Source organism: Excalfactoria chinensis, chromosome 19 (genome assembly GCF_039878825.1).
Source record: "Excalfactoria chinensis isolate bCotChi1 chromosome 19, bCotChi1.hap2, whole genome shotgun sequence".
In the NCBI taxonomy this organism is placed as follows: Eukaryota; Metazoa; Chordata; class Aves; order Galliformes; family Phasianidae; genus Excalfactoria; species Excalfactoria chinensis.
The window spans coordinates 5,883,026-5,903,439 of record NC_092843.1 but is presented as its reverse complement, the minus strand read 5'-3'; the positions used below and the strand labels follow the sequence as shown (position 1 = coordinate 5,903,439).

Below are 20,414 nucleotides of genomic sequence, written 5' to 3'. Positions count from 1 at the left end.
CCCCCAGCACACAACACGTTTTGGGTGAGGAATTGCTGCACTTTGCTGCATGCAGCTGTACAGAAAGCATCCAGAAGCGGAACACCAGTAACCATTTAATTCAGTGTCACAGTCCAACGTACAGCCAGAATTACACCTCGGCCAAAGCATGTTAATAGTGGTACTTTACACAGGAAAAACACCTTCCTTTATTCCCCAGAGATGTAAATGCCAAAAGCTGACACACATGCACACCCAGATGTGCCAAAACCCCATAAATACCCAAAAGTCAAGGGGACAAAATCCTCAGAACTGGAAACAGAAAAATGCAAAGTGGAACTCGAAACATCCAGACCTGCAGCACTCCTCAAGGGCTGCAACTACAAACCCATTTTTCCTTTTATTTCCTCTTATTTCCAGAATGAAGCACAGAGAATGAAACAGGAGAAGCCTTCGGGGAAAGACACATGACGATAACCCGAACATCATCATTAGCTATTCATAATTCAGTGAGAGAGTCATCCACAGACATAGCAAAGAGAGAATGGATCTCAAATACATTATTTTCCCCCCTCTGGGAATAATGAATCTCTGCAGCACCACGTTCCCCCCCACCCCAACCACTGCATCCAACAACAGTTTGTGTTGTGCCTTGAGATAATGTGTGCTCCTTTAGGAAGGGCTGCTCACAATCCCAATGAGCATCCCAACACCCTTCTTCATCACCCGATGTGAAATTAGGAGAAGAAATAAGTGAATAAATGGGCTTGGGGAGATCTGTAATGCTGTCCTGTCCCTCCTCGTTGCTACCTCCCACTGCAGGATCCTGGCCTGGGGACCACAAAAACACAGTCAAAAGAGACAAGTGTTACCTCACCTCTTGGCGTGCACCTCACTGCAGGGTGCATGGAGCTGTTAGGAGATACCTGCCTAGCAATGATCTCCTCTCTGTGTGTTTGTTCACTCTGCTCAGATCCTCTGACCATCTCCTGACTGCTCGGAGCAGGCTGACTTGCTGGCTGTGCAGAAGGGTAACAGGGTTTTACTATGCTGGGCACACATTCTGCCTTCCCATCATCACCAAATGGGCAGAAGGAAAGGATGCAGCCCATGCCCCAAAATAAGGCCCCTGCAGGGAATGGCAGCTGTGCTGGGAACTTCTCACTTCCCCCCTGCAGTGAATCTCAGGGGTTGGGTGGACCGAGCTCATTTTCCTGTAGCCTGCCCATCCCCTCCCTCCCAGCTGTGCAGCACTGAGTACTGACGTCCACAGTGACACATCCACGGTGACCAGTCCCCTAAAAATTAAAGTCATAAGACCCAAACTCAGTGAGGTCAGAACCCCACCCGGAAGGCACCTGATAGTGCGTTCACTCCTCACCTGCAGAACTGTTACATGACATTCTTCCTGCAAATACCTGTGAAGTTTGAGTTAACATAAAGCAGGCACAGCTGGTCTATTGGCCCAGAAGTCCATGTGGGATTCAATCATTTACTGAGTGGGTACATAGCTTCAGAGTCCCAGGAGAATGGTACAAAGGAGTCCAGGAAGAAATCCAGCATTGGTAGAGAGGAGGTGATGTGTGCCTGCACTGAGCCTCCTCTGGGACACACTATGGGCAGGGCAGGGATGCTGACACCCCAACAGATCTTACTTGGTGCTGGCATCACGTCTCTGTCCTGGGCCTTTCCAACCATTGCAGTGGAGCTTTCAGATGCCTGGATCCCAGTTGTTAAGGATTATTATTATCTTTATTATTAGTTTTGTTTCTTTCTATCCCCCTCCCAGTCCCCAAATAAATAATGAAACAAAGGAGCAGCTCTGCAACACGGAGTGAGCAGTAACACCAAGTTCTCAGGCAAAAATCCATAGTGCTGCAGCAGGAGAGCCTCACTGGGCCGGTGGCTGGGATAAGCACATCGCAGCTCTGTGCACCTAAACCCCTTTTGTAGCTGCTGACTTCCAGGTGCCCCTGTTTCCTCCACCGCAGTGTTCTGAGTTTCACCCATGCTAAGCTATCTCAGGGTCAGATTCTCCCTTGGTCTGAATGGAGCAGCAGTGCCACAGCACACAACGGGCAACAGATCACAGGGCATGAGAGTGACGGGACACAGATCTTCCAGCAGCATTCTGTAAATATTAACTCCCAAGAGCTGTGCTCTCCCGGTGTCCGCAGCAAGTCCTGAGCAACAGTTTTCTTCTGCTTAAAGTCTTTTTTTGATCAGTTTCTCTAGTTTCCGTATCCGGGAGGATTCCTGCTCAGGTGTTGGGGTGTTCAGTGAGAGTGAGCTGCTGTTCTCCACCCCAGAAGGAGGTGCTGGGAGGCGCTGGCGGAAAAGCTCCAGCATGCTGCTCTGCTCGCTCCTCTTCAGGCCCTGCCACAGCAAAGGGAAGCAATGAGGTTAGATCTAGAAGAAGGCACATGGGATGATGACTGCAGGAAAACTCATTTCAAATCTTTGTTCACCCCCCAAAGAGCAGATCTTTCAGTGACACAGCAACATCTGAGCTAAGCCCACTATATATAGCTTATATAGCTATAAGCGTGCTAACCAAACCGAGGAGGTGCTCTTCAGGAGCAACTTGACACACTTTCATGGTAGAGAGGACACACTTGCCTTCAAAAATATCTTTCCCATTCCCAAATCCCTTCTATTTCTACTGAGAGTCACCAGCAATCTCAGAGCAGTTCTAGAAATGAGCAGAAGTTCTGCAGGACTGCTTCTAACCTTCATGTCCAGTATCTTCTGGAAGGTGTCTGTGCTGCAGTCAGCAAGGAGCTTGATGTAGTTGTCAACAAACACAACTGGGGGCTCGTGCGGAGCCATAACCACCTGCCAAGGCAAGAAAAGAGAAGCTCAAACAAATTCTAGGAACTAAAGGCAGTGCTGAGTTCAGGCATGAGAGTGACAGCAGGACTGGTTTCTCATCAAAGACAATGTTTAAGGAACAAGTAAGATGTTGCATGTGCCAATAGGTAAATGTGAGTGGAAGTCCCCTGCCCAGCAGGGGATCAGGCAGCAGGAGCCCATGCATGCACGTGCATGCACACACGTAGGGCAGGAAGAGCACAGGATCAGATTCTTCCCCTTCTCTGAAAACGTTTCCATATGTTTCCACTGACCCATCTCACCCCACGCTGCATTCTGTCACCGAGACATTTCTTTCTTCTGCTGCACTTCAGACCAATGAAACATCATAGCCGTGTATACACTTATAAATCCTTAATTTACAGCCCTTGTAAAAATCCGATGCTAAGATGAAAAGCTGGAACTTCAGACACTGCAGCCAGAGAAGAAAGGAAACAGCTCTGCAGGATGTGCACTCCCTGACTCCCTCCTCCGTGCTCACATCTGAGCTTTCTGCAGCTTAGCTGAATTAACTTGTTTGTGCCATCCATGGGCTTAATGATCCTCCCACTGAATTAGCTCCACGGGTACAAGCCAGGACACAGTGCTGTACAGTGGCACTGTGTACAACAGAGGTATGAACTGTGAACCATCTCAGTAATATGGAGGAGAGCCTCTGAACCCTGAGTGTATTACTCCATCCTTTTGATGGAGTGAATTGGCTCTTAGGCAAAAGACTCTTCAATATACAGTGTAAGCATCAAGGGAACACCTGATTCTGTGCACAACAGGCAGCAACGTTCCCTGCTCCTGTTGGCAATAAAAGGTTATTTTTATTCAGGTTATTTCTACAAAAATTTAGACTTGTTTTCACTTATCCACTAACACCTCAGTCACTTCATCCCAAAAGCAGAGAACTTCAGAACTGATTTAGGAATCCAGAACACAAACTCATCCATGACATTGCCTTGGGCATGTGAGCAAAGCAACATGGAGAAGCAACCGAGTACTGTCAGAAACACCCTCACAGTGTGATCAGTAAGCAGGGGACAAACCCACTGCCCAGCACAGCACAACTGCACAGCTCCCTTGGCTTCTCCTGGGCTCACACCTACCTTCCTGCTGCAGAAAGACAACGAGGGGGAAGGGGAAGCAGGGAGAGATTGCTTTGCTCGTTATGTTTTATGAAGACAACACACAGCTTTTGGGTCATTTTCCAGGCACCAGGTCTGGAAAATGAAAAAGGGCTCTGGTGAATACAGTAACCCAGACATGTTTGCACTGGCTGTTGCACTAGACAGTAAACAGGTGACTCAAGCACAGCTTGGCTCCCCTGCGGGATGAAGTCTGCACAAAGGCCCGGAGTAACCTGAACCGGAGGGTCTGCCCTAAGACAGACACTCATGGATGTTAGCTCTGATTTTCACACAAGCTCCCAGGGGAACCTGCTGCCTCAGCTCTCCCAGCAAGCAGAACTCAGTTATCTTGAAAAATGAGGACAAAACCCCAAATGTGGTGTTAAAAGAGAAGCAGCGTCAGAACCAAGGCCAACGAGCCAGGTTTCTGCAGCAGCTGGCAGCACACCCATACAAGCACACATACATTCACGTGCAATCTGCAGTGCTGTGTTCAGAGGAAGGGCCCCCTGGAATTTGCTCGCTCAGATTCCCAGGCCAGCAGTCTGGCTGGCAGGTTATCAAAAGCCTTGAGTTACCTTCAGGATCATTTCAGCCCGAGTCATGCCTTTCACCACTATCCTTGTGTAGCTGGCAGGAGCCTTCCTCACCACTTGGGACCCAATGGAGGGCAGATCCAGGAGGACCATCTTCAGAGAGTGAGTGTCCAGCAGCAGCTGCAATAGTTAATCACACCCCGTTACGTGGCTCCATTAGCTACACAGCTCCATTAGCTCCTATAATCCAACACGCCAAAAGTTTAATACTTCTCACGCTGAAAGCATCCTGGTAATGGGCCTGCAGGGACAGGAGGGGCTGACCCATGTAATGGCACTTCAAGGAGACAAGATCACCCACAGCTATTTATCAGCACCAGCTGCTGACTCTAACAGCACTGCTCTGTGGCCTTGGGGCAACACAGCACCTGGCACACACAGCCCGCAATCCTCCCTCCTCTTCCTTCTGACAGTATGAACTGAGATTTACAAACAGCACAAACAATCCTGATTACCTGTAGCGGGATCATTATTTAAATACCAAGGTCAAATGAATTGCCACCACACTTCCTCTTGCAGCTAACGAGGAATTACATCAAGTTTTCTGCATTTACTCAACCAATTGTTTTTCCACGTTAAAGAAAATTACAACACAACATTGCTGCCCTAAGGACTGCACAACATCCTGTGCTGGCTGCAGCTCTCAGCCTGCTGCATGGTGGATTTTAGCAGACCAGCAGCATGCAGCAGCCCCTGTGCTCAGCACTGACTGCTCAGCTCCTGCCTGACAATCAAGTCCTGCAAGTTAGGATGTCTCAGAGTGAAATTAGCCCCACTAATGGACTCTTCCCATACGTCTAAAGAGGTGAAGGTCAGTAACTGCAGGAGATGAACTGATGTTATCAGTATGGTTCTGGGAAGCCAGGAAACCACAGCACAAAGGGGCAGTTCTGTGCACAGCAGAGCTGCTGAGCCTGGTGCTGTGTTGGGTTATCCCACAGATCCTAACAGACCCTGTGGATTTTTATCCTGGCTGAGGAATTTTCTTTCCCACGAAGACTTCTTCGTGCTCACCTACATGGAAAGGAAACCATTCTGCCTTAAGGCTCCCCAGCAGCCCCGTTTAGCAAGACTCCAGACTCCCAAGTTTGGCAATTTTGGGGACAAAACAGAGAAAACATCCCACTTTGTGACCACGACCCCAACCTCCTGGCACAGTTCTAAGGAGAGGAAGATGATGGTCATTCCTACGTAGCAGAAAAACGGTAGGAGGCAAAAATCTGTTTGGCCAGGACACAAACTCTGTCATCAGCCCTTTGGCTCCTGCAGCTTCACTTCCTCCCAGGGGAAGGGGCCAGCACCTGGGGCCAGTAGTCACAGCCCCTGCAGGATGTGGCATCCTTCTGCTCGATGGCTGAGCAGGCACTGAGCTGTACACAAATTCTGCCACTTTTACCACCATCTGTATGGACTTCTTGAACACAGAAGTGATGAAATACTACTGAGAATACAACTATTACTTCTTACCTGTTCTGCTCCCACCATGCTGATTGGTTTGCACTTGAAGAGGTGGTTGATGAACTTGGGAATGAAAGAGCTGCGGGGAAGAGACACAAATTGACAATTAAAGTCAGTACTTGGATCATATGGGGTGCTGGGCTAACAAAGCATGCGGGACCACAACAGCACATGGCTTTCCACAAAGGCACAGTGGTGCATGGTTCTCTAGCTGACTCTAGTCACGCTAAGAATAATAAACAGAAAGTAATTATTCAGCTTTAATCCACGATGATCATTAAATTGAGAAGCTGCACATAAATGAACTGCTATAAATTACATATGAAGTACTACAGCACAAGTTGGAGAACAAGCAAACAAACTATGGTATGTTCTATACACCAGGATTAGTACAGCTATTCATGGACACGGAGTGGAAGCATCTAGATTGTATCCAGAACTGACATTTTACTGCACACTAGTAATTCCATAACATGCATATTACAAACTGAACTTGAGGTCCAGCCAGAGCTGGAGGTCTGTAGGGACACACACAGGACGGCATCCTTCCAGAGAGCTTCCAGCCAACACAGTCAGGACAGCACAAAGCTTTGTGAAAAGGAAAACACCATTCTCCTATTTTACTCTTTTTCAGACTCGGGAAGGAGCACGGCCAGCATCTTGTTTGTCCTGACACCTCTTTTCCATGCCAGGACTTTTATTTTTCACCCTTTCTCATGAACGAATGACAAAAGCATAACTCGGGCATAGAACATGCCAAGCTGCGAAGCAAAGAGCATGAAATGGCTCAAGGAAAAGCCTTCTCAAGCAAAATCTCTTTCCCTTTCCCTTCACTCAAACACAGCTGTGACCTCTCTCACTGAATCATCCTTTCCTGGAGAGGCATCAAGTAGAACAAGATCAAACCATTGCTGAGCACCAGCTACTGGGCTGCCCCAAACAACTTCGAATTTGGCCACTGGAGAAACAGCCTTGGCAAGAGAATGTAAATAAGAGGAGAAAAACAAGCCCCGTCTCCTCCTGTAATAAAGCATTTCGAGATAGCTTTGGAGGTAGGTTTATACCTTAGAAGTCCATTTTTCAGGTATGTGAATGACTCCCACAGGGCAATTAGTGAGTGCTGAGCACAGCTGGAGCTCAGGCAACGCCAGCAGCTCCGGGTGCAGCAGTGTGTCCAAGAGGAAGAACACAGAAGGTTCCGGTACCTTTGATCTGCATGTGGGTCCAATGCTCGTGCTCTCTGTAAGGTCAGGCATGGAGCTGATGCTCACGTTGTGCATGAGAAACTTTTTAGCACCGTATAACCACGTGGTATCCCACAGCCAGCACTCTGCCTCACATAAAACTATTCCCAGGCCTTTTAGGATGGCCACCCACAATCAGTACAGAAGGAGAAAGCGACCTTCCATCCCTGCATGCCTGTTATTTCATGCTGTCTTATTGGAAACAGCTTTTCAGCTCCGGCAGGACAGACGAGACAAACCATGAGATCCAAGGGCTGCTCTGGTTTTTTTTAGGCTTTTTCTTTTTTTCTTTTTAAGAGCAGTTGCATTTAAGTGGAAAAAAGGAAATAAAATATCACTCGACTTTCTTGTGTAGGACTCGGAGTTTGGCTCTTGCAGGCAAACCCAACGTGAGCGATACGTGCACGTTCAGCAGTGAGTGCTCAGCACAGAGTTTTGTGCTCTGAACGCCTTTAACTCCCTGCACATCCACAGAGCTCCACTGGATGCCAGAAATCATTTACAGCTTCGGCTGTAAAACCGAATCCATCGAAGCAGGCAAGTCCCCAGTGTAACAACAAAGCAGATGAGGAACCTAAAGCACAGAAATCACAGCATGCAAGAGGCTCCCATTCAATGGGAGGGGCTCAGCCTGTGTTTTCCCAATCCCCCACACTGATGTGCAGAGCAGGGCAGGCAGGGAGATGAGCAATGATGGGATGTCATCCCAAGCAGCCCGGTGTCACTGCGTCACCGCAGTGCTGCACTATGCCATGCCCAGCCCGTGTGGACTCGCCCAGGCTGAGCTCAGCCTTCTGCTTTCAAACCAACAGAGCTCCTCGCTGCAGCCCTCCTTCATGTAACCCCCAGGGCCCGCTGCTGCACGCCTCTTGCTAATTCAGGGCAGCGAGGGTTTCACATGGGTCAAAACCAAGCAAAAATGACAGATGAGATGAGAGGACTGATGCAATTCCTGACGGTAATTCTTCTGCTTCCAGACTTGGCTCACATCTCCCTTTTAAATTTGGTGACTTTAGAAGCCTCCTCCCCCGTGGTCCTGTAACTCAACCCCAGCCCTCAATGCAATCCATCAGAGCTGAGAAGTGGCTGGCAGGTCACAAAGATGCAGGCATTAACATATACAGAATGCAACTTTCTGTGGCGTTCCATGGAATAAGCTCTGATGAAGGCACACACTTCAGATCTGGACTCCTCTCATATGTGAGAGTGAGGTATTTTATCCAGAGCTTACTGGGTATGTGCTTAGCAATAACGTTAAAAGGGAGACAACTAAGCTGAGGTATTATGAGTGTGCTGTGAACAGCTGAGTAAATTTTTTTTCTATTATTATTTATCACTATGTGAGCAATATAAAATTCAAGCGTAACCACATAAAAGGCTTAAGTGCAATACATTTTCACTGGGACAGCTTTTCAAACAGTGATTATGGCCAATGTCATAATATGATTTATCAGTAACTGCTCCTTAATGCAAACTAATGAGTACCCAGAGATAGAAAGGGGGATTGAAACTCTGAGGCCAGCCTCCCCGCTGCGAAAGCTAATGGTTCTCAGGAGAGCCTACTGCAGCTTTTCCTGCTGAAGCAGGAACTGGAGCGCTGCTCTCAAACCCACACAGTAACTGCCAGGCCATACGGTTTATTTCAGGATGATTAGCTTATTATGGTTGAATGAAATGTTAAAGTATTTTAAAGGGAGACACATGATACGTATGGTGCTGCTCCCAAGGTTCTATCAGGATAGCCACATGCAACCACAGTGGGCCAACTCCTCCTGTGCCTCCTCTGTGCAGAGCTCAGCTGGCCTCAGGCAAGCAAGGAAGAGTTGAAAGCATCTTCCCAGAGAACTGAATTTTAGTTTTGGATACATAGCTTCACAGTTTAGATTTCCAGAAGTGCTCGAGCACTACACCCCCAGCCCCGAATATAAAGGCAAGAGGAATTTTCTGTCTCATTTTCCAGTTACTTTCACAGTATCAAACAATTTGCCCAGGAGACACTTGGACATTTGTATTTTGGGGGTTATGACATTTCCAGACCTTTCCTGAGACATGAAATTGAAGGATCTTTTAACTTTGCCAGCAACCTGCAGGCATTTGCTGCCCTACCCCATGTGCTTGGATGGTAAGGATCTTCACCCAAGCACTGCCTGCACATTAGGAAACAAACAATGGTCATGCACAGACAAGACTGGTGAAAACCAAAGGAATTCTGTGCCGTGTTGGTAACTTACTTTGCAAACTTTATACAGAACTGAGTGAAATACTTTCTGGTGGACGCCAGGTTGTCACGGATGATGGGGACGTTCTGCTTGATGTGGAGAATCACTGAGGTGACGTAAGGACTCTGGTCACCAACGTGTTCTACATTCTGCCACTGCATCTGCACAAAGAGGGGATAAAAACAAGCAGTTCAGCTCACCAGGATTCAAGCAATACGTAAGGAAAACTGTACAGGCTTCCTGCACAGAAGGATCTCTGGGGAATTATCAAGAGACTGTCTCTGCAGTTCACCACCATCGAGGTCACATCCCTCGTCACTGTATTGACTATGCAAAAATAGAACAAATACAAAGAAGGAAAACCCAGAACAGCCCTTTTTGCACCGGAGCAGAGAGATTATGACTGGTAATGGGAAATACCAGCACTAGAAGTGGTTTTTGGAGCACCCTAGGCTGCCTTAATATTTAACAGCTCCCAGTTTTTTGGGATGAAATGCCCATAAAAATCCTGATTACAGGCATTTGAGAAAATAACTGCAAGCTTGCAAAGTCTGGATTCCTGCATGGCAGCCAAGGCTTTAATACTGGAGAGACTGATGACAGATAGGTGGAAGAGGTAGAAACAAAGTCCAAAACACCGTAGAGCAATACAGCTCGCACTGCAATACTTTCAGTGTACCAGTTGGGATGCCAACTTCAGCTCAGCCCAAGCATAGAAGGAAAAAAAAATCACTCAAGCTCTCATTTTGTTTTCGTTTACTGTCAGCAGAAACACAACAGACCATCCCCTGTCAGCCAGATGTGTGACTCTGTTGGCTTTCTCAGAGCTCTGTGTGAAAAAGACATGGGGAGAACACAGTGTGAGGTGTTGGAAAAAAGAAGCATTTGGGTTGGACCTTGATGGCCCTGGCAAAACACCTGCAAACAACACTGAGTCTCAATGAGGAACGCAAGCAAAGTGCCCCCAGCATGGCTGCTGTTCAAAGGTGCTGCACCCCGCACGATGCTCCATGGAGCTCTGCTGGAGATGGAACAGGAGGAAAATGTGACCATCAGGACAGACTATTGGACAGATGCAGAAGGTGATTATTTTTTCTTTTGACTGGACATTTGTTCTCAAATATTCCTCCTCGAGTTCTGAATTTTGCATGTAAAGAGGTTTTTTCATTCCTGTTTTTAATTTAATTACAGCTCCTTTGTCCCCCGCCACCCAGTTGATTCAATCCCATCCAAACAACATGCAGCAGCAGCGAGTTAACAGGCAAAAGAAGCCAAATTCTTTACAAAACCACAGTGTCTGACAGTCTGCACGCATCCTACCAAGTCTGTCCTTATGTAAACCAACCAACAACCCAGACTGCTCATCTCCCAGGAGCCGCATACTCAGAAGGGATATTTCTCCTATCACCTGCTCTGCAGGCTTAAATGCTTCCTTTTCTCTGGAAGGCTGCTCAGCAGACAACTGCTTCATACAACAGAAAAGACCTCTCAGAGCCCCAGGGCCAACCCGCCATATCCCCACAGACCTGGAACACCTTGAGGGATGGGGACATTCCCCCTCCCTGGGCAGCTGTGCCACTGCAGCACTGCTCTGAGAAGAAGTACTTCCTAATATCCAACTCCTGAAGAAAATACTCAGTATTTATCTTCCTAAAGGACTTGGGCATTCTCAGTGCTGGCCCTTCTCAGCAGACAGCAGTTCTAGATGAATATCCCCATATGTAGGAATAGCCAGAAAGTGGGAAGGGACTGCTGAGCTGAATGATTACAGCAACAACAGAATAACCTTTTTCATTTTGTTGGCTTTCACTCCAAAAGCAAATACTTTACAACCAAGACTTTTAAAGCATGGACAGTAAAAATAGTTCTTTGCGTGTGCATTTTACCAGCAAAAAAAACCAAAACCAACCCAGTAGCTGCAATGCAAGAAATCATACGCATACTGAAAAGTCATCAAAAGAAATATGAGCCCGACTCTTCTGGTAAAGCTTTGTTCCTGACATTTTCAATTTATACCTCTTTTTCCCCCATCCCATGTTTTTCTTGGGATATCCACATAGTTTACATACACTAGCTGAAAATCACCCAGGGGATGAAAGCAGAGGAACCACCAGATCCTGTGTCTGCAGCAAAACAGGTCACTCTGTGGGTTCACTGGGGATGAACCACATCTCCCCGTGCAGCATCCCACTGCCAGCTCAGCATTACTGGGCACAGGGAGCACCCACAGCCCCGGGTCAGTGCAGAAGGAGGCAGCAAGGTGAAGGCAGGGGGCAGGAAGCATCTGGATCCAGGCTTGCAAAGTGCTCATGTTGACTTTAATTAGCAGCTGGCAGCTCTGATCGCTCTGCTCTTGGGTTTTCCTTGTATGTGTTGGAGATATTAAAAGCAGTGCTTTTAAAGGCTTGCTGCTGTCCATTCCATTGTAAGGAAGTGGGAAATTACAGCTGTGCCAGAAGGTTTTCAGCAAAATCTAAAAGCAGCAAGAGATCTACTCGAGTCACTAAAATATTCCCCAGTCCCCGTTATGCGTGCAGTTTTACATATAAATCAATGTTTAATTCTGCAAATAAATGAAACCTTATCCTGTGCAATCCATAAGCTTAACTGGGGCAAAATTACCTCCTGCAGATTACCCGCTCCTCATCCCAACTATTAAAAAGCACACCAGGTAATTGAATGCCACAACACGTACACAGCGCCTTGTTATCCACAAGAAGTGCTGTGTGGCAGCAAGCCATTGCTTGGCAGAATTTCCATCACCTATTCACAAATGTACATCGGATTCCCAGAAAGGATCAGCAGTGGTCAGTCCTGGGCATTCAGGGCTGGATATTAGAGCGAAGTAAATGAGAAGGAACTGAACAACAGGAGAGTCCTAATGGAGCAGCAGCCTTGAGACAGACACACCTTCACGTTACAGAAACCTGGGATGGGTCAGCCCAACAGCATTTTAATACAGACTGAGGTTTCACACTTCCAAATGTTAAAGAAAGAGAAAAGGGTGAGGGAAAAACTCTTGCACCAAACCCAGGTCTAGTAAAACTCATATAAAATGAATAAGGGAATGCATGCACGAGTGACAAGTATTTATTTAGTTAATTTCATAGCACTTCGCTTGTTTATAAATCAACAGTCCCGTCACATATGCTGCATCTTACTAGTTTTCCAAAGACAAAAATAAATGGCTCACCAGCTGCTGCTTTCCCAAGGCTGTGGTTTACTTGGGTATAAACAGAGCCGAGTGATTCCAGCACTGCTATGCTGGGTGGGTTCAGGAGGATCTAAAGAACTGTCATAGCAAACAAGCGACACCTGAAGCGCTGAGCCCTTCCTAATGGTGTTGTTTTACTGGGAAAAAAACACCCCTTTCTGTGGGGAACACGTGCAAGCTCTCTTGCACATTCCACTTCCAAGATTAGCTGGGGGTGGTGGGACTAGTGACAGCTGGAATACATCATAAAGCAAAAAGTTAGTAAAATTCATGGCAGCAAGGCACGATCCTAACAAAACGGAGATCTCCATTTAATATCTCTGATATAAAAACAAAAAGTTCAATTCGCTTTTGTTGTCTTCACCTTTGTCTAGAGCCCTATGGGTTTTCACAATACTTTGGCAAGAAAAGACAGCTCTGCATTTCAAACACATAAAAGCCAACAGCGTAACTGCGACCAAATCCTTCAGCTCTGCTCATGTGGGCCTGTCTAGGAATGGCTCCGTACATCCTCAGGATGAGCACAGAAGCAATAGGGCTCAATACCCCAATTCCATGTTACCCTCTGACTGCCTCCACAAACCAGCAGTCAACAAGCAAGGCAGCAAACAAGAATGTACATCTGAAATGCTCAAAAAAGCTCTCTGCATCTTAAGGACTCTCACTAGCGTTAGCACTGAGGAGTCTGAGATACATACACAAAGTATTCAGTTGTTTGTGTGTTTAATGTGCTGCAAAAGAAGCTGTAACATGAATTCTAAGTTTTGGAGTGAAAGATGTATTTATAGCTACAGTAATTGCTGCTTCAAGAAGCAATAAGCTTTGTATATATATATATGTATGTATATATATATAAGCTTTATATATATATATATGGATAAGACTCAGCATAAAGAAGGAAATCAAGCAATTGCAACAAACAAGACCTCTAAGTAAATGATGTGCATGTTAAGATTACCTCTCCCCCAGACAAATCCAGCCTTACCTTGCTCATAGCAGTCAGGGCAGGGTCACAGGCTGCGTCCAGGTCCTGCACTAGCAGCTGTATGCTGTTGGAAATCACACTGGGGGAAAAAAACAAGCATAAGTTTTAGGATAGCATTCAGTGTCAGAACTGGTTTCTTTGGCTGTGGAAGGAAGAAAACCTATTAGACAAATTTGGCATTATGTTGTGAATTCACATATGGCTACAACTTGTACCGAAAAGAACCCAGGAAAATCTGTATGCTGTTCATCAGGAGCTGCACAAGAGAGGACATTTTTATAGCTGACCAAAAGATTGCAAATGGGGAGAGAAACCTATTTGCCTGCACTTCAAAATAAACACACCTGCTGTAAAGCAGCAAACGTGCTGTAAATGCAATGCATCACAACAAGCCACAGGAGCTTTGATGCTTGTTATGCTGGAAGCCACTCGAAACCTTTGCTCCAGACAGCACTGAGCAGTACTTCAGCAACAGGGAATGAAACCCATACAATTCCAGGCAGATACGTAGGAGCTTGTAGAGAGGGAAGCCCAGGCCATAAGCAAGCAGCCTGCATTCTAACAGAGCCTACAAAGTTTGGGACTTCAAAGGGGCTCTAAAGGCCATCTGTAGCCTCACAACAGAGCAGGGCACAGATTTAAAGGACAGTCATTTTCCCTTTGTTGAGCTTCAAGAGGAGCCTCCCTTCAAAAATGCTTACCTACTAAGCAGGTAAAACCCTCCGAGCCTGCTGCTGTTAAAGTGTTTGTGGTAGCTCCACGCTATCTGTGATGAAATAAACCCTTCCCAAGGTACATAAGCAGCAACATTTTGTTTTCTTTATGACCCTGAGTAACAGGATGTCAAATCTCAGGAGAAACAACTCGTTTGATGTTGAAGGAGCGAAAGCCAAAGAGAGTTTTATAGCTATGACTTAAACTGACAGCAGACTGAACAAAGTGCTCTCCTCTGGAACAGACTGAACCTCAATTAAAAGGTCTTTGCTACAAGATACATCACATCAGGCCTGACAGTTTAAAGATGTCTAAAAACAGCAAATACAGGCTGTACGTTAAAGCAGCTTCCAAAACATGCAGTATTAGTTGCCTAGGACCAACTTCATTGCATGGCAGCCACTGCTGAAACTGAGCAGTGACACAAAATAGCTCCTGACAAGACACGAGGAAATGCAAAATTCACTCTTGCCTTGTTCTTGCTAGGAAAAAATTCCATTGTATGGTGTTATTTGATTTCTGCTCCCAGTTACCTTGCTTGCCTTGGCTCAGAAGACACAGCAGCCCTAGTTTGCAGTCAGGGATTCACTCTTAAAAAGGTCTGAGAATTATCTAGAGGAAAGGGAGTGTGCAGCATGGAATGGAGCCCAAGACCACGTGAAAAACCTGGATGGAGATTCAGTAGATCCTGCCCACTGGAGTGAGACAAGAGCTATCACAGGAAGGAAGTCTTCTGAAAAAAACCCATAATCTTGCTGCTACTGGGGCTGAATCTTCGATTAAGGGAGAACTGGCAATCCAGCTTATTTCCCCATCTTTGCCAAGGTTTGCTTTTGTGTGACATGAGGCAAAACAATGTGTTTTTTTTTGCCTCAATTTACTTCTCTCAAAAAGTATTCTATATGTTGGTGGTAGTGGAGAGCAGATGATGCTAGAGGAGAATATTTTTAGCATCATTACATGAAAAGTTATTTTAATGAATGATAATCTTCTCTCAATTACAATCCCTGAATGTAAGATTGAATCAGTCCTTTATGTCATCTGAAACAGGGTTTGATCATACTGACAAGGCTGCTGATTAACAGTGGGAAGTTCAAGCAGGAAGGAATGTACTGAAATAGCTTCCTTTTCTGAAATGTAACAGCTACCTCACAGAGCTGCCAAGATGCAAATGATGTTTCAAATGGAAACTCACTATTTCCTCTCCTCTTTCCAGTGCTCTCGTTCCTTTGGCTGGGATGATAGGGAACAACTACATCTGATGTCTGTAGTACTGCAGCTCCGGACCATTCCTTCACTGAGGAAATGCCTAGACCTAGACTGCATGTCTGGGTGGGTCCTATGACACGGGGATTTTTGGGTTATATTACACCAGCACCACCTGGCTGACAAACGAGGATGTTTGATACACTGTGGGAGGATGCATCAGCTCTACATACATGCTGAAAGTGTCTGTCTCTCCTGTCAGGTTGATTCTCTCCACCAGACTTGCATCCACTTTTTCTTTGAGTTTCTCTTCCAACTGTTAGAAAACAAAAAAGCAACAGAAAGATGAGGATTCCAACTTGCATCCTGGAAAAGTCAGCTTCTTAAAACCTAAGCTGTGATCAAACTGCATCCACAACTCAGTCAATGAACCCTGGGTGTCACTTCAGAAGTGCTAGAGAGAAAAGCTCACCTGCTGCGTGGTTGCCAAGCAGTACTCTGCGGTACTAAGGATGCTGCAAATGAGGCAGAGCTCTTCTAAAGTAAACTTGGCCACTTCAGAGCCTTCCTTTTCTTTCAGCAAACTAGTGATGGTGAGCCCACCACTGCTGCTAGTTGTCCTGGATAAAAAGACAAAAGCTGTAAGGTTTTCATGTGTACACAGATACACGCTGCAAAACGACTTCCTAGATTTCAGTGCCATAAAAAGTCTTCATGACCATCAAGTCCAATGCCTCACGCAACAAAGGGCACTGTGTAATTCTTCGTGCATCAAACATGCAATTGCTATTTTGGTTAGGGAGTGTCTTTTAGAAAGACAGAACTTGATAGGAAAACTTCAGGCAAAAGGACAATTCACTTATTCACAACATGTTAGGTGAGGATGTAGATTGAATGCAGCTTTCTCCAGCTAACTTCACCTTCACTGTCAGTTACTCAAAATCTAATTAAAGATTACAGGAAAATCTCAGTGCCTATCGGGTTCCCTCTCGTATTTATCTTCTCAATACCAAACAGATGTCAACACACATTTGAAACTTTGGTAACACATTTTTAAAAAACTGATGATATCAACACAGTAGATGATAGAAAATGTAGCTTTCTCCTACTCTGCTCCAGTGATTAACTGCTGTGTATCAACAAAGAAACAACTCTAATAGTTCAGAGTCAAGAAATTCCCTACCCCTCAACGATTAATAATCCAAATCCATTAAAAAAAATAGGACATCACTATTTATCTTGGACAGCAAAAATGGAGCACACCAAAAATATGTGCACAAAGAATGCAACTGATGTCTGATGGAGAATGCACATTACATTTATCTTTCCACTTCTTCGGATGCAACCCTCTGTGAAAGACTTCACTGGCTTCATAAAACTCATTCTGATGGTTCCAGGTTTACAAGGAAACAAACTGAAGATGGCAAATAGCACACAAAGTTATCTGTAGTTAAGGTGACTGTATCTCAAAGCCAAACTTCTAGTAACCCTTAAAACAAAATGAACAAAGAAACCCAATGCCATGAGTGACCATTTGGTCCCTTACTGTAAACGTAGCCACACTGCTGCTATGTGATTTCTGTGACAGCAAAAACTAAGTGTTAACAAGCCTGTATTTGTTAATTATCTTCACAAAGTATCTGCTCCTCACTGGAAGGTCTCACCAGACTGTGCTGCAGCATTTGGGAAGCTCAACTCACTTGGGCAGGTTGCCAGACAGGATTTTCCAGGCATATTCCCGAAGGTACTTCTGGAAGATGGTGGTCAAGGCTATCATCGGTTCACCTGTGCTGAGCTGGGAGCACTGCACCATGCACTTCTTGTAGTACACAAAGAGGTCTGCACAGCTGGGCAGGACGGCTCCTCCTTCATCCACGTTGGGCTTGGGAGGCCCTTGGGCCTTGAAGTCAGCCACAAACCTGTCGATCAGCTCACTGAGATTTCTGTCACAGAGAAACAATGGAAAGATACTTGAAAATGTTGGGGAGATGCCCTGTCTTATGACACCAATAAACACATTCTAGCAGTCCAGTATTACAGCCCGTTCTCATCTCAGCACAAGCCCTCGTGCAGCAATGAGGACTGCAATGGTGCATTTGATGGAAGTGCATGAAGATCATGCTCAGGTTTAATTCCCGGCACCAGCAGAAACAGCAGCCAAACTTCACAGATCAGTGGCTTCCAGAATTCAAATTCAATTCAGCTTTCAAAGGGATGTGCTTGAGATGGCACACCATTAGCCATCATATGGTTCTGCTTGAAACCACCTACTACTGTCTCCAGTGATTTATTATAAGCTGGTCCTCAAACTCAAACACTGTGGACTTTAGGCAACAGTAAGCTTCTCTCCACTGTTTCACAGCGACATAAAGGCTTCTAAGTATGGCAGAGGTCCAGAAGGAAAAGGCAATGTGACTCTTTCTCTGTAAACATACAGATTGCTATACGAAAAGGATGAGCTCCTACCACAGATGATCTGCCTGGGCCAAGCTAATCTACAGAGCTGTGCTGGTAATGCCAGGGCTCCAAAGTGTGAAGCAAGATTCTCAAGCTTGAACTAGGCTCAGAAGCTATTCAGGTAGCCTCTTTCTTGAAGGCTGCTTTCTGCTTTGAGGACTTCTTGCAGCTCTGATTCCACAAATACACAGTTCCCATTAGAACTGTAAAACCATCAGGCTGCTAAACTGACACGATAGATCTCTACGCTGGCACAAGCAATTGAACACTGAACTGAAGCATTGATTGTACTTGACCAAAACGAAGCAAAATCTCCCTTCCCCCATGGCTGTATGCCAACCACACAGATGGTGCTGCAGGAGGGCTCCCATGTGCTGTGAGCTGCAGCATTCCTTCAGGTTCCCTAGCAAAGCAGACGTGGCTTGCCCCTTGTCAAAAGTCCCACTAAATTAAACAGCTGCATCTCTACCTCTGCATCTGTGCAACAAAGCGGAGCTTTCTTAGCGCTCACCAGCCACGTGTTTTTTTCAGGCTCTCAAGGCACAGTGAGGAATGTCAATGTCTTTTCGTTATGTTTACTCCACATGTTCTCCTCCACTCTGAGGCAAAGTGAAATGCATCTGCCTTTTTCTGGTTCCCCCCCCCGAGGTCTCGTCAATGGGGTGCACAAGCAAACGCAGCTGTCCAAAACAGCTGGGAAAGAAATGCCAGAGCTTTGTGCTTCTTCTGATCCTAACCTGGACAAAGTGCCTGGCAAAGGCAAAGCACGAGCTCATTTTATTGCAAGGTGGAAACAAGCAACACATCAGGATATTGTGCACACCCCACCTGACGGCAGTGATTCTTTCTCCTTAGTTTCAGTTGGCCCAAAGACAATGTGAAGGCTGACAGCCTTTTGTGAATGTGTTGGTTGGACAATGGAAGCACAAACCATTTGGCAGAAAAACCTACTGGGAAGCACAAAGAAAGCAGGAGAGCTACAGAGAATGAGTATTCAATCCATAGTTTCTGCAAAAAGGCCTTGTTCTCTGGTAGTGCAGATGCGATATTCCTAACAGTAGTGTACCTGCTGGGAGCAAGACCTGTCCAAACCTAACCAGGAAAAAACATGAAACAAAATCATATGAACAGAATTGTACTCTGCCTCCCAAGCCTTTCCATTCCTACGATTCCTCTTCTAAATTTCACTCAATCTATTCAGTGATTTTTCTGCATCTCTGGCCATCACAAGACGGACTGTGCAACTCCTCAGAAAGAAGAACACGATGCTCAGTCACTCAGTCTGTTGAGTGGTGTGAACAGTTGGTGTCAGTTGGGCAAGGGGGAAGGGCAACGGCACTGAGATAGCTTGGATCACTGGAAGCATATTTTCCACAGGCTGGGTGTTATGGAAGTCTCCTTGCACATGATGCTGCAAAGAGAAAATGCCAGTTTTCTAAACAATCTGAATGAACACAAAGCACTTCAGCACACTTACACACAGCTCTGCATCCTCTCAGCACTGCAGAGCTGACAGAGCCATTGCTCCAGCAGAAGGGTTTAGCACACACATGTACACATCTATTGCTCCAGCAGATCACAAAGAAGAGCTGAATCCCAGTGGGGGAGAAAACGAAATCTGCTTCACTGTAAAGAAATCTGACATTTATAACGCAGCTACAAGTGGAGAACAGCATCTTTAAAGCTCTTCTATAGCAAATTAACAGGAGACATCTGAAAGATTTTGGCACTGTGTTTCTTTCAATTGGTATGGAGAAAAAATTTCAGGAGAAAAAGAGCAGGCAGCTTTCTGCCACAGACTTAAACCAAGAGTGAACTGCCACAACGCCTCCTCTATCCAGAACCCCAGCATACAGTTATCTAAGGAACTCCTCATTTTCAGACATCAGTAACAGATTCCTCACAATTTCAAAGGGGGGAAAAGAGTGAAGAATCAAAGAAAAGCAATTTTTGGCAGCCGGGGCAGCATGGGGGAATGCTGTGGCAGTTTCTCTTTGAACTCCTTGCAGCCTGTGGCTATAAAGTTAATATAAAACATCTCAAGATTCAGAAGGAAAAGGAAAAAAATAAAAGCAACTGAAAGGATTGGGAGCACAGTGGGGTAGAATTACCAAAACGGGGATTAAAATGGCCCCCAGGGAGATGGGCAGAAATATTCAAACAAGTTGGTGCTTGGATCGCTGAGAAGGAAGAAAAATATCTGTTTCCTTTTGTTTTACAAGAGAGTGAAACCCAACCTCGGCACAACAAACTATGGTGTGCAATTGTAATTTTCATTAGTAGGCATAAAAGGTGTGAGGGGCACAAGAAGCCTCAAGATGAATATCTCAAGGTTTGGACAAAATCAGGACACTGA

At 45.7% G+C, this 20,414-nt stretch overlaps 1 protein-coding gene across 1 annotated transcript in view; it reads right to left on the bottom strand.

Annotated features, from left to right (window-relative positions):
• Nucleotides 1–82: 82 nt before the first annotated feature.
• Nucleotides 83–20,414, bottom strand: part of VPS53 (VPS53 subunit of GARP complex) — a 48,501-nt gene continuing 28,169 nt past the window's right edge. The window contains exons 14-22 of the mRNA XM_072353630.1: nt 17,302–17,544; nt 16,074–16,221; nt 15,835–15,917; nt 13,682–13,760; nt 9,495–9,643; nt 6,029–6,098; nt 4,544–4,681; nt 2,710–2,814; nt 83–2,355 (exon numbers count right to left, since the gene is read on the bottom strand). Of these exons, the coding sequence (XP_072209731.1) occupies nt 2,185–2,355; nt 2,710–2,814; nt 4,544–4,681; nt 6,029–6,098; nt 9,495–9,643; nt 13,682–13,760; nt 15,835–15,917; nt 16,074–16,221; nt 17,302–17,544 (1,186 nt within the window). The 3' untranslated portion in view covers nt 83–2,184. The remainder of the gene's footprint in view (nt 2,356–2,709; nt 2,815–4,543; nt 4,682–6,028; nt 6,099–9,494; nt 9,644–13,681; nt 13,761–15,834; nt 15,918–16,073; nt 16,222–17,301; nt 17,545–20,414) is intronic.